The 22613-nt window shown below is 52.3% G+C and overlaps 1 protein-coding gene across 1 annotated transcript in view; it reads right to left on the reverse strand.

Moving 5' to 3' along the window:
- ASB18 (ankyrin repeat and SOCS box containing 18) overlaps positions 1-22613 on the reverse strand; it is a 46276-nt gene that overhangs the window by 2671 nt on the left and 20992 nt on the right. The window contains exon 5 of the mRNA XM_039860238.1: positions 10806-11310. Coding sequence (XP_039716172.1) covers positions 10806-11310 — 505 coding nt within the window. The remainder of the gene's footprint in view (positions 1-10805; positions 11311-22613) is intronic.

A 22613-nucleotide genomic window follows, 5' to 3' on the forward strand; every position in this document is an offset into this window, starting at 1 on the left:
CTCTTTCTGCCCCTAATCATTCTTAGATAATAAGGTAATTCCCTCTCCTTCGTACACTGAATTCCTAGAAGTAGAAATACAGAATCCAAGGGTATGTACATTTTAAAGCTTTTAAGACATATTGTCAAATTGTGAGTAACTGGTACACTCTTTGAAGAACTGAGTATGAGAGCGCCTCTCTCTCTACCCAAACCATCCCATTAATTTAATTTGATAGGCACAATATGGAATATTTACTTTCATTTTGGCCGACCATTTGTCTTTCTTCTTTTGTGAATTGCATTATTATGTCTTTTGCTTATTTTCTCTATAGTAAGTTCATTTTTTCATTGACTTGTAAGTACCTTTTATTCATTAAGGTTTTTTTCCAGGTAGACAATCATTTTGGCAAATAATCGTGTTTTCTCTTCAATATTAGTATTTCTTATTTATTTTTCTTCTCTTATTACATTGGCTAGAGCTTTAAAGTTCAATGTTAAATGATAATATTGATAGAAGACATCATCTTATTCCTAATCTGAGTAAGATTGTCTCTAATGTTTCACCATAAATATAATCTTGGGTATTAGTTTCAGAGAGATAACTCTAAGTTAAGGAAATGTCTTTCTAATTCCTAGGCCGCTACAAATTTTAGGATTTAATTTTATATTTTGCTTTTCTTTAACCAAGTTGATACAAAAAGATTTTCCAATATTGACCCATTTTTGCCCTCATAAAACAGATTATTTGTCTATTTTTCTAAATATAATGGCAGACTCAATTTACTAAGATTTTGCATCTCTTAATAACTAAATTTGGTTCACAGTTTTAGTTTTTTGAGCTATTTTTGTCAGATTTTCACATCACTTTATGTTAACTTAGTAAAACTGAGAAAATTTCCATTTCTTTAATACTCGAGGAGATTTAAAAAAGTAGATGCTTATTGGAATTGAGAAGGCATGTCTAAGACTGTCATTTGATTGCAGGTTATAATTTGATGATTTCGATTTCTTCCATGGTTACTGGCGTACTTGGTTTTGACTTCTTGCATCTATTTTGTTAATCTATAGTATTCTGGAAAACGACCTTCATTTTAAAGAAACTTAGCACTGCATACGCATCAGTCAGGGTTCCAGTATGAGATAGGTTTACCGATACAGGGCTGTTTAGCCAGGTGCGACCATAGGGCACTACACGGCTCAGTGTCTCGCTGTGGAGCAGGCAGCAGCCCCCTTCCACTCCTGGGCCCGAAGGGTACAGAGTGGGGTGGGCTGTCTGACTGGGGCCAGTGATTCTTGGTGGGGGACACGCAGCCATCCTGAGGCACAGAGGGGGCCAAGCGAATGCACCCTCTCATCTAACCCTCCCTCCCTCCCTCCTGCTGCTGGGGGACCCGCACGGGCCACACCCAGCAAGGCAGAGGGCAGGAGCCCGCTGGGTGTGTCTCCTTATCTGCACGGGTGGTAGTTTCACTGTCTGGGAATGAGAACTCTTTCTCATCTGAAAGTCACTGTAATTGTATTTTCAATTTTTTTTTTCTTGTTTAGTCTTGTTGGAATTTTGTCTTTAAAAAATTTTTCGCCCCAAGGAATCAGCTATTGGATTTTGTTGATCTTTTTTTTTTTTTTTTAATATTCTAACCTATAAGATTTTGCCTTTACTGTTATTAATACCTTTCTCTGTTTCTCTTTCCAACTCCTTGGGTTGACTGCTCAGTTAATTTAGTCACCTTTTTTCCCTTGAGTCATAATGAAAGTGGCTTTTTAAATGGCGTGGATTTTCCTTTGAACAGAGGTTTGGGCATCGCTGTGTTTTGAGGCACAATGTTCTCCCTGTCTTTCCTTTTAAAATAGTCCGCAACTACAGATGCAGTGGTCATCTAGGAATGTGCTATGCAATTTTCAAAAGGTTAAGTAATTATTTAAAATGAACTTTTGCTATTAATTTTCTAGTGTTTGCTCTTGGAGCATTAGAAGTTGTACTGTTTGCCGAGTTCAAAGTTCAACGTGTTCAACATAAACCACCTTTATGATTTTGGTTTTTACACAGTTTTTGCCCAATCTGTGAAAGATTGAGATATGAATTAAAAATCGCCTAGAATTATTACTTTTTCAGTAAGTTTCTTCATTTCGACATAATTTGGGCACATGGCGTATACTAGTTATTGCTTCACTATGGCCTGTATCCTTCATCAGTATCAAATGAGTCCTTTCTTCCCCTCATTTTGTGTATTTCCCTGTAATTCTTCTTTGTTGTATATTGATACACCATTTTTTTAAAGTATATTTTTACTAGAATCACCTCTGCTCATTCTTCGACTTTTGTTTTCAAGTGTCTGAGACTCTCTGTATTGGTAAGAGGGTCGTTTAAGAAATTCCTATTTATTATAATAGAGACTCTATTTGGTCTGACTTCTGCCTCATTTTATTCTTTATGACTTTTTTATGTTTCTTGTTTCTATGATACAGGTTTGTGTTTTCTTTGTATTTCTTAGATTTTGGATGTATATATTTTAAAATTCTACTAGTGGTTACTTTCAAAATAAAAATATTAACCTATATTTCTCTCAATATCTAAATAGTATCTTTTGTGTTCTACACGGGCCATTTACCCCTCTTCCCATCTCTCTATGAACCAATCCCTCCCCCTCAATAATACCTGGGGTTTGGGTTCCAGATTCTGATGATTACAAGATCATATTTTATGTTTCCATCTCTTTTGGAAATAATTTTGCATCTGGTTTGACAACATACTATACAGTTATTTGAGTTGTGTCGATTTTACCTGGGTCGTAGGCCCACCAGCTGTTCGTTAAGCCACGTATTTTGTAGGTGTCGACCAGCTCCTGTCAGAAGCCAGGGAGGGAGTGTGTGAGGTCCGCGTGACTCCGCGCCCAGACCTGCCTTCCTGCCTTCGCATTATTCTACCGTCCTGACAAATGCAGTCCCAGATGCTGAGAACTGTGCACAGGTGCCACGGTCCTGCGGTGCGAGAGGTGGCACCTAACTCGGGGCTGGGTTTGCAATGGGGCGGTGAGTTGGTCAGGGAAAGATTTCTGGGAGACTTTCGATCTGACTATGGACAGGCATTACCCAAGGCACGGAGAGTTCTGGGGACAAGAACGTTCTAGGTGGAGAAAACCTTCGCCCAGCCTGGAAGGCGAGAAGGACCAAAGCCTGTTGGTCGGCGTGGGGCTTGACGTGGGCAGAAAGGGGCCTGAGACTGGAGAGAAAAGCAGGGTTGGGTTGTGAAGAGCGTCGCCTGGGAAAATGCAGGGCACTCGATCCGCACGGCCGCAGTGCTACGGCGGGCTTTACCCTGAGGGCGCAGGGGGACCCCGAGGCTTATGGGTGGTGGAGCGACAGGATCCGATTTCAACTTCAGCAGCGACACCTGCCTGCGATGTTGAGAACAGCTTCGAGGGGCCACCCAGAGAGCCCAGCTGGGAGAATGTCTCCGCAGTCTGTGGGGGAGACGGCGGGGGCCCGCGCTCGGCTGGTGGCGGTCACGACGGAAAGAGGAGGAAGACTTGGCGAGAGATCGAGGAGGTGGCGTTTCGCCTGAGGTTCGCATCATCCCTGAACAGCCACCAGCCACGGTAGAGACGTCAGCCCCGCAGCTCCGCCACACCGCCCGTGCCCCGAGCACCGCACCAGGGTCTGGCTGGTCCCGGGGGCCGTGCTCCGCCTCGCCGCCAGCGTCGGCCACATCTGGCGCGGTTAATCGCGGTCTCGACTTGGTTACATTCTCCGCCTGGCTTCCAGGAAGTCACACCTGACTCTGTCCCCTCCCTCGTGGCTGCTCCTGCTCGGCTTCCTCGGCTCCGCGTCTTCTCGATGTCGGAAGGCCCTGCGCTCTGCCCTTGGCTGTCTTTTCCCTATGTACGCTCCCTCCCCGGCGACCTCGCCCAGTGTCCTGGCTCCCGATGCCATCCATCCGGGTGGTGCTGACCCTCAGGGCTGTATCTCTAGGTCGGGCAGACGGCTCTTCCAAACCCCAGCTCGACGTGCAGGGAACACGCCCCTCCCCGAAGTCCCCAGCCGCCCCCAGGCCCTGAGCTTTTCCTCCCCACGGCCGTCCCCACGTCCGATGATGGCTAACGCGTCCTTCCTGTCTGAGAGGCACCTCCGACTCTTCTCCTCCCGGGTCCCACACCTGTAAGTCAGGAATCCCGCGAGCTCCGCCTTCGAAATCTACCCGGGATCGGACCAGCTCCCGCCCCCCGGCCCCGGGGAGCGTGGCGAAGCCCCCTACCTTGCCTCCCGCTTCCATCCTCTGCCTCCTAAAGTATTTTCTCCGCACGGAAGCCGCAGGACCCCGGTCAAACGTCAGCCAGGTCGTGCTGCTCCTCTGCTCGACCCCGTCCAGTGGCCAAAGCCATACGTCTGTCCCCTCGTCTGCTCACTCATACTAGGAGCCATCACTTAACATGTCACTGCCGCTCGGTAAGTATTTGTGGAGTCAATAATCGGATAAACAGAAGCGTGTTTTTTCTTCTTTTCAACAAATGCACCAGGAAGGCACGTCTTACGGGCCGGTCTGCGGGCACACGGGGCGGCGTCCTCCCTTAAAGCGATGTGACTCTTTCTGAGGAATCAGCCCTTTTCCTGCCTTGCATGTGTCTAACCCACCGCTGCGTCTGGCTTTCTTGGTATAAACATTTATCGGCTCCATTTTCCCTTCCGTGTCATTCTAGTGACTCCTCGTCGTAACGTGCTGTGTTACGGGCTCGAAGGCTGTGTCTTGCTGTCTCCACAGAGGCCGGCACAGGCCACACACCGTGTCTCAGATTTTCTCCCAGACCCTTCGAGGAGAGGCGCAGACTCCCTGCTGTCCGGAGGCTGCCCCGTTTGCTTTTCCTGCCCCTCCCCCCCATTCATGAACCCACTTATTTTTCTCTTTATTCCTCTTCGATGAAGGCGAGATCCAGACGCGGGGTGCGTCGACACGTGGGGGAAGCCCTTGATCCCGCTCTGTCCACTCCCGAGACCGTGCGGGGTGGGCGACGGGGAGCAAGGCCGATGACGGCGACGTCCTGCCTGGTCCCCGTCTGCAGGTGCACTCGGTGGGCCAGCGCCCCGCGGAACGCCTTCTGCCCTCCTCTCGGCAGGCAGGTTGCTCTGCACTGGGGATCTGGTTTCCTCTGCACCTTACTGTCCCCAAGAATGCACCGCATCTCCACACGCGTCCCCCACCGCCCGGGTGTCCCCTACCACCCGGCTGCCTGCAAACTCACGGCAGGGCGGCAGGGGAGGACGGCCCGTCCAGCCTCGGACGCGAGGCCTCCTCGTCCTTGACGTGCGGGTCTGCTCTCCCGCCCTCCCTCTCTTCCCTGTCATCCACGTCTTCGCAGATAATTTAGTACGAAGACCCTAACAGCTGCCCTTTTAAAGTTGGTGATCATATTAATATTGTAAGAAGGACCATCTCTGGTCTCCTCCAGACCCCAAATTTGTTTTTTCTCCGATCTGTTATTGTCACCACGTCGGCCCTAAGCGGGCTTTCGAGAAGGAGCGAGCTGGAGTGAACACAGGAGGCCGGCGGAGGAGACGGAACGAGGCCGGCGTGCATCTTCCCGCCCCGGTTCCCCGAACCTCCTCCCCCCGCCGCCCGCCGTGTGCTCCTGACACGTTGATATTTCTGGCTTGCACGAGCCGCCACTAACGTGCCACCTCCCATTTCAACCCTCCTCCTTCTGTGCTGGGAGCAAACCGGGCCGTTCAGACGAGGGTTCACACCGGACCCCGGATCAGGTCTGGTGACTCACAGATGACACCCTAGGCAATGGTCACTTCCCCAGGCCTTCCTCAGGCGCCCCACCCCCCAACTCCAGGCACCCTCTCTGCAAAATGTGCATTGCTGGCAGATTTGCAGGCAACACCGAGACTCCCCGGGTCCCCTCAGCCTCCCTCAAGAGCTGCCTGCCCCTCAGCAGAAGCGCCCCCCTCCAGGCCCCCTCCTCCCTGGGCCGCAGACTGTGACAGAGCCTTATTGCCTGTCTCTGGGAATTCATTCCCTGTCTCTTTTCTGTCCCACCTCTCTGGGGCTCCCCGGCCCTCCCCAGCCCGTCAGCTCCGTGCCCCCTCATGTTTGCCAGGCAGCTGGCTGCCTTCATTATTTTTATGCCAACACAGTTTAAAAATCTGCGGTGCTCCTCGCTGTCTGTGGAGGAGCAGCTGCCACATTACTATGACACGCTGATGTCATTAGGGTCCGCGCGCTCCTCGGCTAATGAGGCGGCAGAAAGAAAATTAAGGGGAAAAATCGCACAGGCACATTGCTCTGTGTGTAGGTGGAGAAAGGGAAGGGGAGCGAGGCAAACAGCTCGTCCCGCCGGCGGCTCCCCCTCCTCCCACACTGCTCCGAGGCGACGGACACCCAGTCCCGCTTTGCCTGGGCTGCCCCGGGATCCGCCCGCTCCGAATCCGGTGTGTCTGGAGCGGTGTGAAGTCGCTGCGCCTAATTCTGTAATTAGGTAAAAAGAAAACGTGAAAACCTTACACTCGTACTTTTAGCCCTGGTCGATGCCCGGAGGGGGAAGACCAGGGCTTTGCAGACGCTTCTAGAATCTGTCGTTCTTGCCATCAACCTCCACTCCCCGCCACCTCCACTCCCCGCCACCTCCACTCCTCACCTGGGATGCCAGCCCAGTCTCTGGTTTTCCGCCAGCCCCCGCCCCGCGTGTTCTCCGCCCTTGAGCAGAGAAATCATCGTAAACGCTCCGTTGATCAGGTCGCCTCTCCCGCTGAGAACGATGTAATAGGTCCCACTGTTCTCAAGACACAGGCTCGAGCCTGTCACGAGGGCCCGGCCCGGCTGTCCTCCCGCTGGCTCGCTCCCGCCGTTCCCCCTCCAGCCACCGGTCCCGCTCAGACGGCAGGTGCTCCTCCTGCCTCCGGACATGTGCGCATACTGATCCTCTCCAATTCACACCGCGAGGGCTTCAGCTTCGGATCTGGGCTCACTTAGCACAGGTTGGGGGAACCCGTGACCACTCCCGCGCCAGGCTGAGCCCCCTTTTTGGCACTTTCGAGGTGCAGAGGGCCTTGCTCTGCAGATCTGCTCACGACAGCAACTTCATCCTGGCACGTGTGGCTGTCTGACCCTCCCGACCTGCAGCTCCACGCGGGCAGGAGACACGCACGCTCCTGTTCGCCACCTGACTCCATACGGAGCACGGCAGATCCTTAGAAATGTCTGTTGAATGAATAAGTAAGTGCTTAAAGGGTGCCCGTGGGAAGCCCAGCCTGTGGTTTGGGAAAACAGTTTGTTGCTGGTGTTGTAGGGACGCCCCCCATCGCCGGCAAGTGTGAGTTTGAACACTTAACGACTGCCAGCTCGGGCATTTCCCCTGGCTGCTGCTGGCCCCTGCCCTGTAGGTACAGAAGTGTCTTTGGGGACAGGGTCAGAGAAGCTAGACCGCGTTATCTACACGAGCTGACTGCAAATGGAAAGTGCTCAAGGAAGGAGGTCCCTTTATATATCCAGGGGCAACTACAGTTGGCCACCTGCTCTGAATGGTGAGTCAGGTGGTTCCCAAATGAACCCACCTGGAGGAGGCAGGCGAGGGCAGGGGGCTGAGTCTGGGAATGGGGGATTCTGTCCTGGGGCTGCTCCCTCCCAGCTCTGTGATGTTGGGGAGATGACGTCCCATCTCAGAGTTGGTGGGACTTAACCCTCTCCCACGCCCTCTGGAGCTGCAGCACTGTGTTCTGAGCGTCAGCCAGAAACGCGCTCTTCAGAGACCTGGGACGAGAGAAGTTGTAAAGAGGGTAACCTGGGGCTTCATTATTGCTTCATGTCCGTTGTCCAGGTGAGGGGCTGGAGAGACAGGTGAGCAGAGCTCTTTATCCCTGACCTCAGGACATCAGCTGGTGGCAGCAGGGAAGCAGGTTCGGACCCGCCCACTTTCCTGCGTGTTTCTCTGCCCTCTTGCCTGCTCTCCTCCAGGTGGGGCTCCACCTGTCCTGACAACTTGCAGAATTCAAAGCTGGCCGCAGCCTGCCACCACCGCAGCTTGCACCTGCCCTCACGCCCCCATATCTGACTCCAGCGTTAACTGGAGGTCAGCGGGGCAGCAAGGCCTGGCACCGGCCACATGCTTGCCTCCCAAGCAGCGACCTCGCTTTGATTTTTCCCCGCAGAGCACTGCGCGCGGCGCGGACGGATGCTCGGAGTCCGCCTGCCGCGGCGATGGGGCCTTTGTCTGGGCACGGGGGAGCTGTGATTTATGTCCTCCGCTCGCTGTGAAACCTTTGCCTCAGTAATTCTGAGCTCCGTGGGTGTCTCTTTACATCTATTTAAAGCACGGCTGCTGCCCACGGATGGCGTGCTCTGTGACATTCCCCGGCGCCTCTGTGTCCCCCTCGCCACGGCGCAGTCTCGCCTGCCGTGCATCTTTGTGGCCGGTTTCAGTGTGTTTGCTGCGCGCTCCACGGGGCTGCTGCGCAGAGTCGGGCTGTCCCTTTGATGTGGCATGTGGTGATTAGACCCCTTCGCTGGTGGACCACTCGCAGGGGGCCCGGGCGGAGGAAGATGCTTGGGCCGGACTTCCAGACTGTTCGCCCTGCTTGTCGTGGGCCCAGGCCAGACCGTCACAGGCACCGGTGCGTTCGCTCGGAGGAGCTCAGCGTGGTCAGTGCGTTCCGGCCGGAGCCTGTCCCCGGCCCGCAGCGGCTGCGGCCCGCATCGGCACTCGTGTGCGCGGCGCCTCCTAGAGGTGCGGTCGACCTCAGCGCAAAGAGGTTGGATCCCCGTTTCCCAGGATTTCATCCTGGGCTGGGGCCCTGGAGTGCAGAAACACCCTTCCTTCAACGCTGGCTGAGGTGTCAGGTGCCGGCTCTGTGTTTTGATGAAGTCTCAGAGTATTAAGATTTCTCAAGGAAACTCCAATTCCTTCCACAACTGCTGGGAGACTCATTGTCACTCCCTGGAGCCCAGCGCTTCTCATGGTCTCTTCCCTGCCCACCCCCCACCCCGCCCCCCCCATAACAAACTGCTGCCCCCACAACAACAACGTAAGTCCAATTGCACCCCCACTGACCACGCTCTGTTCCTGTGTGGCTGACACAAGACAGGGCCCCTGGAGATCCACAGGGGGGCACAGTGTCTTGTCCTTCATGTCAAGGTCAAGGTAGGGTAATTTCCACAGCCCTGGAGACCTAGTTCAGGCGCTGGAGGCCCTGTCCCCAGGGAGGGTGTCTGCAGGGTTGCACCCAGGACTTGGAAACCCGGGCAAAGATCACTCAAACTGAATGACTTCAAAGCTAACGAAGGATTATTTCTAGTCACTATTGAATTATATTGACCTTTTTTTTCTTTAAAAGAATTTGCCGCATATATTTTTCGCTGGCGGCCCATCAGGCAGAGCCCGTTTCTTTCTCCTTCTTTACGCGGTTTCACAGGATGAGGCTTGGCCCGTGCATCTTGGTTTGAGGCAAACACGGCGTGACCTGGAGGGGCCGTGGGTGGGTCTTGCTTCCACGTTACGGGTTGATGAACTAAGCCTGCTACCACCGGGCAATGTTAAAAAGTAGATTATGACTATAAAAGGTAAATGTTTTTATACTTTTATGTTATGGAATATAAAGATGCTGGCATGTCTTCCTTTTTACGAGTCCGCCATGTCGAAATCGCTGCACTGGTAGAGAATGGCCGAGTGTGAAAGTCAGCATAAGACACTTGTCACGTTTGTCACGTAAGAAAACAGCCAGGGCCTTGCTTGCGTGGCCTCCCCACTCCTCACCTGCAAACTTTAATGCATCTACGATGCGAAATTAGCATTTGAGAGAAATGTGTGAATCTCACCATCTCAGACCATCTAAAATCCTGTCTTTTTTGGACAACAGCCTTTCACCTATTTGTTCAAAATGTATAGGGCCAAAGTATGTCTCTTGCCTGTGGTTGGTGAATGCAGGCCAGGGGGATAATTTTTAAATTTAGCACACCCAATTTTCCATCTAATGCAATGAGTTCCTTTCAGTGAAGTCTTTTGGGGAGGACGATCTGTTATCCCAAAAAACGTTTTGCAAACTTTTCTTTCGGAAACATTTTTCTGTCTTTCGACAGAAAGTGTTCTTTCCTCTGATGAGAAATTGTGTTCTTTCCTTTTTATCTCGGGCGAGATGTGACACGTGGAAAAGGTGACGAGCCGCTCAGAGTCAAGTCTGCAAAGTGGGGCCGAGGTCCCAACGCAGCCCTGATCCTGGACAAGTCACGTCACCTGGTTAAAACGCAGGGAGATCGAGAACCTCACCTGCCTGGTATTTCACATCCTCACCTGCCTGGTATTTCACAGGAGGGCACGAGGACGGAAGGACAGAAATCTGCAAACGTGTGAAGTGCTGTCATCAATAGCTCATTAACACGGTGGGGTATTTCGCTGGCATCAGGATTGGGTACTTTAGTGCCAGATGAGACAATAAACTGTTTTTCATTGTTCTGAAAATTATACCAAAAGATGAGCTGCCAGAATAATCTGAGCCATGACAGTGTCATGGAAATAACTGCCCGGTGTCCCCAGGTGACTGCTTTGAAAGGATACACTCCGGCATGCTTGTTGACACCCCATCCTCTTCATATTCTGGTGACTCTAGCTGGAGGCTTCTGGGCCCAGGCTCCCTACAGTGTGGCCCCATGACAGCAGGCTCTGCTCTGCCTGGGAGTGGTCAGAAAGGCTGACAGTCCCCTCCCCAGACCGGAAGAATCAATTTCACAAATCCCCAGGGGGTTCCTGGGCCCCTGGAAGTTTGAGAAGCACAGCATGCGACAGGTGGGGTCCTCGCACTGCAAAGCTCGGGGTGGGAGGCGCCCCAGCCACCTCTTACCTTGGGGAAGGCGTCGGGCCACACGGTGGGGGAGCCGTGGTTGAGCAGGGCCTGCACGGTGCGCTCTGGCGCGGCCTGGGGCGCGCAGGCGACGGTCTGCAGCACGCGTGTCAGCGGCGAGGCTCCGCCGTAGTCGAGCGCGGCCGCGTCGGCGCCGTGTCGCAGCAGGAGGCAGGCCAGGCCGGGGCACGCCTGGCCGCAGGCCTTGTGCAGCGGGCTGCGCTCGTCCCCGTCGCGCGCGTCCGCCGCCGCCCCGCCGCGCAGCAGCAGCGCGCACAGGCGCAGGCGGCGCGCTCGCTCCTCGGGCCGCGGGGCCGCGCCGCACGCCGCGCTCAGGGCCGTCTCGCCGCGGCCGTTCCTCGCGTCCACGCGCGCCCCGCGGCCCAGGTAGAGGCGCGCGTGCTCGTCCAGGCCGCGCTGCGCAGCCACGTGGAGCGGCGTGTCGCGGCCCGCGCCGCCCGCTCGATGCACCGACGCGCCGTGCTCCAGCAGCGCCTGCGCGCACCTGCGGGGAGGCCGAGGCGGGTCACCGGGCAGGGCAGGGGGGAGCCCGGACGCTTACACCCTGCCGCCCCCAACCCCGAGGACGCCTGACACCTACACCCTGCCGCCCCCAACCCCGAGGACCCGGATATCTACACCCTGCTGCCCCCAACCCCAAGCCACCACGCCCTGGCTGCCGTCGAGGGGCCTTTGGGCACCCCATGGCGCGTTGGCTCCCAGAAAGAGCGAGGGTGGCCCAAGAGAAAGGACATAAGTTCGGACGCCCGTGCCCAGACAACTGGCGTTTAAGCTGAACTGGAAAAGAGAAAATGAAATTATGGCAAACACGGCGGGTCCGAGGAGCACCGGTTACTCACCGGTGGTCACAGCTAGGAACATTTCCTAAGAATCCATGCGCAGCGCGGTAAGACCTACCTGAATTTGTAACTGCCTGATGCTAGCTACTTCGGCAGGTAACGCGGTTCAAATAACAGTGCTCGAAGCGCTCTGACTTGGGCTCTTCGTCACAGGTGGCAGTGGAGGGCCTGGGAGTCCCGGTTCTATGGAGGGTCTCAGACCCACGGGCTCATTCATTCTCAGCCGGCAGGTACCGCTTCCGTAAGCTGCCCAGGTCTGGTGGCGGTGTGAGGGCGTGAGGCAAGGCTTGCCCCGCTCCCAGGGAGGGAAGCCATCCAGCCCTCACGACGCAGACCGGCCCGCGGCGTCCTCAGGGCAGGGCCGGGAGCGTGGGTGGAGCACGCCTTGCCTAACTGTGGGACCACCGTTGTTTCGACCAGGTTCTCCCCAACAGACTCTGGATTTCCCGGTCCCCAACTTCCCCAGCGGTCTCCCGGAGGGTCTAGTCTCCTGTGGGAGACTGTGGTCCCCTCCCCGCAATCGGTGGGTGTCTTCTGTTGCCTCCAGGTCCAGCAATAGGATCCTGAGGCTGTCCTGTCCTCCAGCACCGAGAGCAGGTCTCTCAGGGCCTTGTCCACACCCAAGTTGCTGGCAGAGGCCGGCTGCCGACCTGGCCGCTGACCTGGCCGCTGGGCCTGGGGGCCTCAGACCCGGTGGGCAGCTCAGGCTGCCCCAGCCTGGAAGCAGGACTGTCACCCAGCCCCTCCTCCATTCTGCCAGCCCTTGTCCCCAGTGGGCACTCAAAACACCAGACCCCTGTAGTCACCCACTTGTGGGTCACCTCCTAGACAGCGTGGTCGCTGTGGTCGCTCCAGCGCCGGAGTCTGACCCTCCATCATGCTGGCTTCACACCACAGGCTCTGGTCCCTGTCGCCCACCCACGCCTGTGGGTGCCCTTCTCACCTCTGCTCTACTGAGCCTTGAGTCTTCGTCCCTCATCCCCTCAGCCATTCTTGCCTTCGCTTCCTTTCCTGGGTGACACTCCAGTCCCTCTTTTATAGGCGTCCTCAGTTCCTTTGAATCGAGGGGACGTGGCCACCCCCATGCCAGATGGCCCAACTGTCAGCCCGGAACTTGTTCACCGTCCACCCTCTCTCCCCCCGGCTGCTGGAGGAAATGCCGCTGGCGGACTGGCCTCCCGGCTCAGCCGGGCCTCGGGGACCTCCGGCTCACACCTTCCATGCCGAAGGCCAGCTCCTCCTTCCTCGCCCAGTGACGAGGACTCCCACCGTCACCGCCATCCTCAAGCCATGCTGTCCCCGCCCCTCCCCGTCAGCCATCTGCTGCTGCTGCACCCAGCGTGCGGGCTCCCTGCCCCTGCCCCGCGGGTCCGCCCCCGCACTCGCTGGAATGTTCCTGCCACCATCAGGCAGGGAGTCAGCCCCTCCTGACCCTCTCGCCCTAGGCGTTGTCCGCTTCTGCTTCCCGGGGGTCCTGCTCCATCAATTACTCGCTCTTTGCCTCCTCCCCATCCTCCTCTCTCCCCCACCCACCCCGGTCCCCATTTTAGTTGGTCTGGGGCCCCGTCAACTCCGTCTCTTTAATACTCACTCGGACCGCTTCCTCCCTCCATCCCCGCTGGCGCTGTCCTTTGTCGAGACCCAAATCATTTCTCGCCTGAGTGTTAGTGAGTTTCCTGATCTGTTCCCTGCTCCGGTCTCACAAGGGCCATAGTCTCTGGGTGTGAACGAGACGACATGTGCCTGCTGCACACCCAACTGCTTCTGCTGCCTGGTGCAGAAAGCCCCGGGCCCTGTCCCCACCACACAGGACGCCGGGCGATCCAGCTCCCGTGGGCCTCACCAGTCCCGTTTCCTGAGGCTCCGTCCTGTGTGTCAACCCTCCCTGGCCAAGTGTGGCTCTCAGAACGTGTCCTGGCGGTTCACGTGTCCAAGGCTTGATGCGTGCTGCTCCTCCTGGGGAAGCCCTGGCCCGCATGGGGGACACAGTCCCATCTTTCCTCCCTCTGTCTCTTGGGTGCCTGCTTTCCCAGCGCCACCAGCAGAGGGTCACTCCTCTGTGCTGCCATATGCCTTGTACATGGGTGCCTGGGCGCAGCGTCTGTCACACCATGCCTCAAATGTTCGTTTGCATATGTGACTCCTCCTTTAGGCTGCTGGCTCCTCGAGTGTAGAAATGGGGGTTTTTGTGTACCCCTGCTTCTTGGCGCCCACTGTTGGTATTCCCTAAAAGCATGTTAACAAACGCGTTTACTTCATGAGCATCTTTCAGCTCTTCTTTGTGTTCTTCCTGTTTTCCCTGTTATTTACCTCGCCCGGGCTCCCAACGACATCATCCATCGTGGGTTTCCGGGCTGGAAGCCGCTGCCGTTAAATCTGTTTATATTTCTACCCAGGGACTCTGTGTTTGCCAGTGTCTCTCGCTACCGCTGCGTATCAGCGGCGTCTTGAGAAGTGGTCTGTCTTGGGTGAAAGATATTTACAAACAAGTACCATTTGATATGAAACGTCCTTCGGGACAATAACTCGCTAAGAGAGGATGCAGATTTCACAATCAGAGTGCTCCGGACGCGCTCCCTCCTCGCTGCTCCGGGAGGAATTTTGAACACTGCAGCGGGAGGTCAGCATCCGAGGGCTCCGTCTCATTTTGCTGCCGAGTCTGTGTGCGCTCGCACACAATTACAAAACGTTTTCTTCTACTTTTTTTTTTTAAAGCAGCCCAGCCTCTCCGAAGACGTCCATAGAGAAATACGAGCGAGCCTCTTCCCCACCTCCGTAGCCCACCTGGCTGATGTACAACCAGGGCGCCTTCCGGGAGAACGAGGCTCCGGCGCACCCTCTGGAGGGCTGCGGACGCCTTTTCTAATCGGCTAAACCTTGGCACTTTCTTGGAGCAGGTGACGAGGTGAGCTGCAGCCCACAGTCAACGGAACGCGTGGACTGGGGCACACCTCTGCTGGCACACACTGGCGGCCGTTAAAGACGGAGGTGTGCGAGCCTGTTTAACGGCATGGAAAGCTATTTGCAATGGTTATGTGACAAGATCAGGGTACAAAATGGCACTGAACAGTCCTATTTAAAGAAAAAAAAAAAAAAAAACCCCAGATATGTACATGCATAGAAAGCAAGCCTAGAAATAGACAGGCCAACGTGTGTTTACCGCTGGGCGATGGGTGACGGTGCTTTTATATCCTCGTGGCCTGCCTGTGTTTTCAAATTTTCCAAAAGGAATCAGAGGAACAACGGCAGAGGTTACTAGTGACAAAGCCCCCACCGGCCGCAGCAACAGCACGTGGCTTCTCAGAACATCGGCTTAGCTTTCCGAGTTCCCAGAACGCTCCCGAGTTTTCCGTCGACCTGCCCAGGCCTAAGCGGCCGTCTCGGTGAGGGTGTACGGCAGTGCCAGCGAGGAGGTGAGTCGAGAGGAGAGGGCCGGGGTGGGTTGGAGGGACTTAGTGATAAGCAGCAAAATGATGACAGGCTCGGGGACCTCCTGGACCTGACCTCGTGTGTGTCAGTGTCTTCAACAGAAGAAATGGCCCAGTGGCCACCCAAGCCTGTGCAGGGCCGCGGGTAGCCAGCCCACGGTGCCTGAGCCCTCTCCTCCCCGGGGAGATTTCATCAGATTTCCTGCCACGCCGATGGACAGGTGCGTGAGTAAGGCCTGGGGCCACTGTTGGACAGTCACTGCCAGGAACCGAAGGCGGACACCCATCTGAGGCGGTCAGAACGAGTTGTCTCTTCTCGCAGGGTGCTAAGGAGACCCCGTGCTGTCTGAGGAGCCATGTCGGGCGAACACCAACCCTCTGACTTCCCATTTTCGATAATGACCTCGGTGACAGTGTGACAAGGGCCCGAGGTTGACAGTACACAGAAAAAGTAGCTCGAGCCAAAGACAGGAGTTCACAGGGATGAGCCCATCAAGGGCTGTTGAGTTAATGTCGTTTTAACTTATTTCTAAAGGGGGAAGTACGACTCTGTGCCCACGTCCTGCACGCCGCTCCCGTCCACCGTCCAGCATGTCCCCAAAGCACCGGGCCTCTTCCCAGGTGCAGGAGGTGTACGTGGATGCCTCGGCCTGGCCTTGGCCACTGTCCACCTCTTCCCTGACCCTTTCACACCTGCCGAGCCTCCCTGCTGTCCTAGAGGCAGAGCCTGCTCCTGGCTCTCCATCCGGCCCTCCCTCCTCCCTGTCTCTCTGTTTACACAAAACCCTTAAAAGTGGCATTTCACAGCCTCAGGTCCTGAGCTGGAAGGGGCTGCATTCCCCACTGCTTGTTTACTTGCCTTTCTAATTCCTTTCTTTGTTTCCTTCCTTCCTTCCTTCCTTCCTTCCTTCCTTCCTTCCTTCCTTCCTTCCTTCTTCCTTCCAAATACTCCTTCCTTTTCTCTCTCTCTCTCTCTCCCCCTCTCTCTTTCCTTCCTTCCTTCCTTCTTTCAAAAATTACATATAATTGTTGCAACAAATCTGCACCATAGGTCGAATTTTCTGGCAAGGAAATTAAGGCTTACAAGAAGACCAGTGACTCGTGTAAGGCCACACAGCCAGCATGTGGCAGAACAGAGACCTCCATGGCTGTGTTTGGCCCCAAAGGTCTCCTAGTCCCACCACCCGCCCCACTGCTTTTTCCCACTGGAATTATTTGCGAAGCACCTGCTATGAGCCAGGCACCACACTAGGCATTTTCCGTACGTTACCGCTACACTTCTCATGCATGTATTCATCCATCCATCCATCCATCCATCCATCCATCCATCCATTTGAGGACGTCCTGTATGCTTCATACAACGGCCTTTCAAGGCGAGAGAAGCGTCTTCTGGGAGCCCTTCGCGAGACAGTTGTGGCTGGTGATATTTTGGGCAAGTGCTCCCCACATGGCAAATGGAACCCTGCGTTTTGGTGAACGGAGAGATGGTCTAGAGGACAGACTTTGAGAATTAAGCTTCACTGTTTGCCCCACTTGCCCATGAAGGAGTATCTGACTTTCTGGAAGCTTCCCTCAACAGAAACGGGCCTTTGTCTCCTCCCCTGGTCTCAATGCCCTGGATGACGAGGGACACCCAGAAGCGTCCGAGTGAGACGGGGAGAAGAATCGGGAAAAGTGGAAGAAAAGATTCTACCCGCTTCTTGGGCAGGGGTGGGAGGGAGGGTGCGGGGGAAGCTTTGGATTGGACAAGAGAAAAGTTTTATGCGCGTGTATTTATGTATCTTTTAAGTGCGGTACAATTTGCACACAGAGAAACGCAAAGATCTTAAGAGAGCACAGTTGTAGGAGTTTCTCCCAAGGGATGCCCCGCACCCTGTGTGACCAGCATCCCGTTCCGCCTGTGGAGTATTTTCATCTCCCCAGAAATCCCCTGTGTTTGCTACCAGCCGGTCGTCACCCCGCCATTCTGATTTCTCTCACCGTGCTTTCGTTTCGTCTTTTCTAGAACTTTCTCCTCTTCGTGTCTGGCTTCTTTCATTGGACACAATGTCCGACATTTGTCCACACTGTTACATGCACGAGTAACTCATTCTTTTTTATTTTGGAGTCATATTTAATTGTATGAATGCACCACAATGTAAAAATTCCTTCTCCTGTTGATATTGGGAGACATTTGAGTATTTCCATTTTGGGGGGGGGAGGGGCGGGTATTATGTATAAAGCTGCAACGAACATTTTTGTATGTCTTCTCATGGACACATGTTCTCATGTGTCGGGTAAATACCCGGAAGTGGAATTGCTGATAGGTGTGTATGTAACTTTAGAAGAACCTGCCCGTTTTCCAAGCGATTCTATCATTACGTGTCCCCCGCAGCAGCGCATGAGGGTTCTGGTTGCTGCACATTCTCGCCAGTGTTTGCCGTTGTCATTCTTTCGGACTTTAGCCATTCGAATGGGCGTGGAATAATGACATTTCCCTGATGCCAAAAGAAGTCCGACACCTTTGCATTTGCATATCGGCCATTTATCCATCTTTCCTGAAGTGTCGGATCAAGGCTTTCGCCCAGAGGGGAAAGGTTTGATTTGGCCTGGATTACCTCTTTTAATTCCTGACAGGAAGTCCTACGCCTTCCACCGGGACTTGGCAAGGGACCGGAAAGCTGAGCAATCTTCCTGAGATGCCACGAGGCTGAAAGTTGGTGAGGAGAGGTGAGCAGAGCTGCCTCCCGATTACACTGACCTGATGAAGAAAAGTTAACGAAGGAGCGGTGATCGTTCAGCGTCCCTCTGTCGGAGGACACGTGGCTTTCGAGCCCGGTTCTGACCATTTCCACTGTGTGCCACCTTCTCGGCAGCCCACGGGCCCTCGATGAGTCTCGGGGAAAGCAGTAGAGTTCAACCTGCCAGGTCTGAACTGGAAAGGAAGTGCCCGATGATTTTCTTCGATGACTTGTCTCCTCCTAAGATAATTAGCTGCTTTCATAGGTCCAACTCTGGCTTACAAATCATTATTTTTTATATAGTCGAATTGATATAACTGGGGTAAGAAGCAAACTTACATGCTTTGTGCTAATGTGTTCATGAAGGAAGCAAGCCCTCTTCCCTTCTGTTTAACTCAAGACAGCTTTAGATGAGAAAAGGAATTGAGACGCAACGAACCCATTTCTCATTTTAATCATCTCGGATTCTGAAAAAAGGTCAAGGAGAAGAAGCTGATAATAAATAGGGCGAGGCTGGCATGCAGACTACTGACGTGAAGACAGTGACTTTACTGGAATTTTTCTTTTTTGGGAAAAATCTCTTCAAAAGGCCCCCAGATTAAAGCTCCCATCTGCCTTTTTGAGTGTTGAATTCTGAATTCTGAAGCTTGCTGGTTGGAAGGAAGCACAGACAATTTTTTTTTTTTTTAATCCCAGGAACTCAGAAACTCAAAGGGTTTCAAGTCCTGCGCCCATGGTGAATTGCGACTGAAAGGGGACGGAGCGGAACTGGGTCCCTAGGGGTGGAGACCATTGTCATCGGGAGTGAGAAAATGAAATGGTTCGCTATGTAGGTCAATGACCCCCTCTCTACTACAAGGGAAAAAAAATTAAGGATGACCTAAAATCTACTATGTATAAAAAGATTCTAGAGAAAGTAGCTCTTTCTTGTCAAAGCGATAATGTTTATACTACCTGAAGCCAGACCTCCTCGGAGTCTAACTTTAGGGGGACTTTTTAAGCTGAAAAGCTGGGCCTTCCTGACATCTGTTAGCTTCTTATTCTTCAAGGTAGCTGGCGACGTTCCTGTAGAGGTGTTCGGCGGAACCTGCCCGCGCCTTCTGCTCTAGCCATTGACATCGAAGGGGTTCCGTGTCAGCCGATGCGTAGTTCTGCCTGCACCTCGGGTGGATCCGTCGTTTCTGTTAAACTTTTCCCCAGCGACCGGGATTTAAATAAGCGAAGACTGTCGAATGGAATCGACGGGGAGAAAGGTTCACAGAGAGAAAATGAGAAGAGAAAATGAAGAAGGGGAGCGGGAGGAAGAGGGAGACGAATGAAGAGAAGCTTCCCGGAGCCCCGCGCGAATGCAAGGGCAGGTGCAGGGTCCTCATTAAAGCATGTCCTGGACCTGTATGATTTTTGAAAAAAATCGGCTAAAGCTAGGAAATTCGTTTCTATCGCACAGTGTGTAAGCCGAGGACCGACGGTCTACACACGCCTCCGCCCTGTGGGATGTCCGGAGGTAAGCTCGTCGGCCTGCATGAGGGATCGTGTCAGGATTCATGATATTTTTTCTGCCTGCTTTCTTGGGACAAAGAAAGACTTTTGCTTTGATGCGGTCAGCTTATGCCCTTTGACAAAGCCGATACGTCTTTCTGACCTAGAAAATGTTCAGTAGACACCCACCAGACTTCCACGCACATAGTGCATTCTCCACGTGCTGGCCCCGGCGTCTAGGACGCTGCTTTCTCATTGTCTCTTCCTCTCTCCTGAAACTGAAAGTATCTTGAGGGCACAGACCGCGTCTGAAGCGGCCCCAGCACCTCACAGAGCTCACAGGCAACTGTGCCAGTTTCGGTGCACGTGCTGCCCAAGCGAGCGGCGTCCACGGGCCGCCGAACGCCTGCAGGAGTGGAGTCATGATTGGCTGACCTTGGAGCTGTGTTTTCCAAACATAGATGGGACTCCTATAATTTTGTCACCAGATGGCAACTCGGTACAACAGCAAATCATCTTCCAAAACCCAATCCATAAGTTAAGCACAGAGATTTGGAGTTAAAAATGAGGTAGAAATTAATTCCATGCGGAATAACTAGAAAGACCCTCCCTGTGGAAAGTGGAGAATGCCTGCGGCTGAGGACGGAGATGGGGCATGAGGTCTGAGTGCACCCCGACATGACTGGCGAACGCTCAATTTCCTGGCCTCCCAAAGGACCTCCGGGGCTTTCGGACTGGGGCACCGTGAAGGGGACTCAGGCAGAGCCCAGGGGACTCTTGAAGTTGTGGAGCTGGGGGTCCAGGGAAGCCAGGCAGAGCTCCGGGGGGAGGACGGGGAGCGGTGGGAGGGGGGGTTGGGTGGGAGAGGAGGTCTCCAGGAGAAAGAACTAGGCGGAGGGTCCCCTTGAGTATTCAGCGGAGCAGTGATTAGTGTGTGTGAGAGAGGACATTACCTAGGGCCGGGGAAATAACGGCCTGGAGGCAGAGGAGAGAATCACGCCCACAGCGCACATGGGCTCAGGCACAGTGCCTGTAAAACCTCATAAATGACGAGGCAGGATTAGTACACTCAGAGGGGTGCCGTCTCAGTACCGGGGGACAAATTCACCTTAGACGAAATCCTGCACTGATCCCACCTGGAAAAGAGGAGAGGCAAAACCCCAAATCGTCAAACTATTTCCAAGTAACTTTACATCCCGGAGCTGAGATCAAGGATATTGACAGGAATATAAAAATACCCAGCACCCAATATAATAAAGGATGAGGGAAAAAACCCAATCCATTAAAACTGACTCAGATAATAGAATTAGTAGACAGGGAGCTCTAAATAGTTATAACCGTGTTCTATGTTTTTGAGAAGCTAGAGAAAAGATCAAATATGTTAAGTAAAGATATGGAAGATGTCAGTTAGAAGGTCGTACATTTAAAGTTGAAAACTATAATGTCAGATGAAAAACATACGGGGTGGGTTTAATGACAGATGATATTTCAGAACAGAAGATAAATCAATTACAGAGAAAAAAATAAACGAAGCATTAATGAGCCGTGGACCAACTTCAAGGGATGTAATATACGTGCAATTGGAGATCCTGAAAAAGGACGGGGATTGTACAGAAAAAACGTGAAGAAATAATTGCCAACATTTTTCCAAATTTGATGAAGAGTAATCAAATTAGTTTTGATCTGATTAAAAGATCCAAGAAATTCAATGAATTTCAAGGACAAGAAAAATGAAGAAAACAATGTCAAAATGCATCATTATTAAATTGGTTAAAAGCACCGATAAGGAGAAAACCTTAAAGCCGGAATGAAAAGGCATTACGTACAAATGCAAGAAGGACAGTAGATTTCTCATAAAAATAATGCAAGTCAGGAGCCCGTGGAGCCCTGTGTCTAAAGCACTGAAAGCAAAAGTACCTTTCAAACACTCAAGTCGAAATAAAGACGTTTTCAAACAGATGCTGGAAGAATTCATCACCAGCAGAACTTGCCTAAAAAAAAATGTTAAATTCCTTCAAGCAGAAGGAAGATGATACCAGATGGAATCTTTGACCTATACAAAGGGATGAAGGAATCTGGAAATGAAGCTACGGAGGTAAAAATAAAAACTTTTTTCATGTTATTTCAATATATTTAAAGGTAATTTGCCGTACGAATAAAAATAATAACAATGCATTGTGGGACTTTTATGCAGGAGTGACATGTAAGATGATACCAATAGCGCGAAGGCCAGGAGAGAAATGGAAGTGAACTGCCGTACGGCTTTCGTGTTATGTGTGAAGTAGTATGATATTACTTGAGGGCACGCTGTGATAAAGATGTATACTGTAAACCTAAAGCAGCAAATAAAATGACACAACAAAAAGCTATATACAATAAGCCATCAAAGGAGATAAAATGGAATCATGAAAAATAATGCAGAAAAAGGCAGAAAAAGAAGAACAGGGAACAAAGGATGCATAACAAATAAAAACACTAAGATGTTCGATTTAAATCTAACCATTTGAAAATAACATCGGATGTCAGCGATCTAAACACCCCGTTAAAAGGCAGAGACTATCAGATTGGATGAAAAAAAAAAAGACCCGATTATAATTTGCCTACGAAAAAAATCTGCTTTAAAAATAAAACACAAACCAAGGATGGCCTTTAATCAACGGTCAGCAAGAAACTGAGACCTCCAGTCCAACAGTCCTCGAGGAACTGAATTCTGCCTATAACCGTGAGAATTCAGCAGTGGATTCTTCCCCAGTTGAGCCTTTGGATGAGCCCCTAACCCTTGAAGACACCTTGATTTCAGTCTTGTGAGGGACTCTAAAGTAGAGGACGCAGCTAAGCCATGGCCAAACTCCTCATCCACAGGAATTGTGAGATGGTAAATATGTGTTGTAAGTCTCAAGGTTGTATGTAATCGTGGCAAACAAGGCAAAGAAGGGAGCACTCTCAACCTGAAAAAGATCATTTACAAAAAACCTACATATAACATCACAATGGTGAGAGATGTAATGCTTTTCCCTCAGATCATGAATAAAGAAAGCTGTCTCCTCTTATTACTTCTAGTCAACATTGCATTGGAGGTTCTATCCAGTGCAATAAAGCAAGAAAAAGTAATGCGAGACATCTAGGTTTGAAAAAAAAGTAAAATTGTGTTCATTCACAGATGACATGATTGCTTACATAGAAATCCTGTGGAATTTACAGTAGATTACTAGAATGATTAGTGAGCTTAGCAAGGTTGCAGGATATGATATTAATATACAAAAATAAATTATCAATTTTATATAGTAGCCACACACCATCAGAAATTTAAATCAAAATACC

Source organism: Pteropus medius, unplaced genomic scaffold (assembly GCF_902729225.1).
Source record: "Pteropus medius unplaced genomic scaffold, Ma_sr-lr_union100, whole genome shotgun sequence".
In the NCBI taxonomy this organism is placed as follows: Eukaryota; Metazoa; Chordata; class Mammalia; order Chiroptera; family Pteropodidae; genus Pteropus; species Pteropus medius.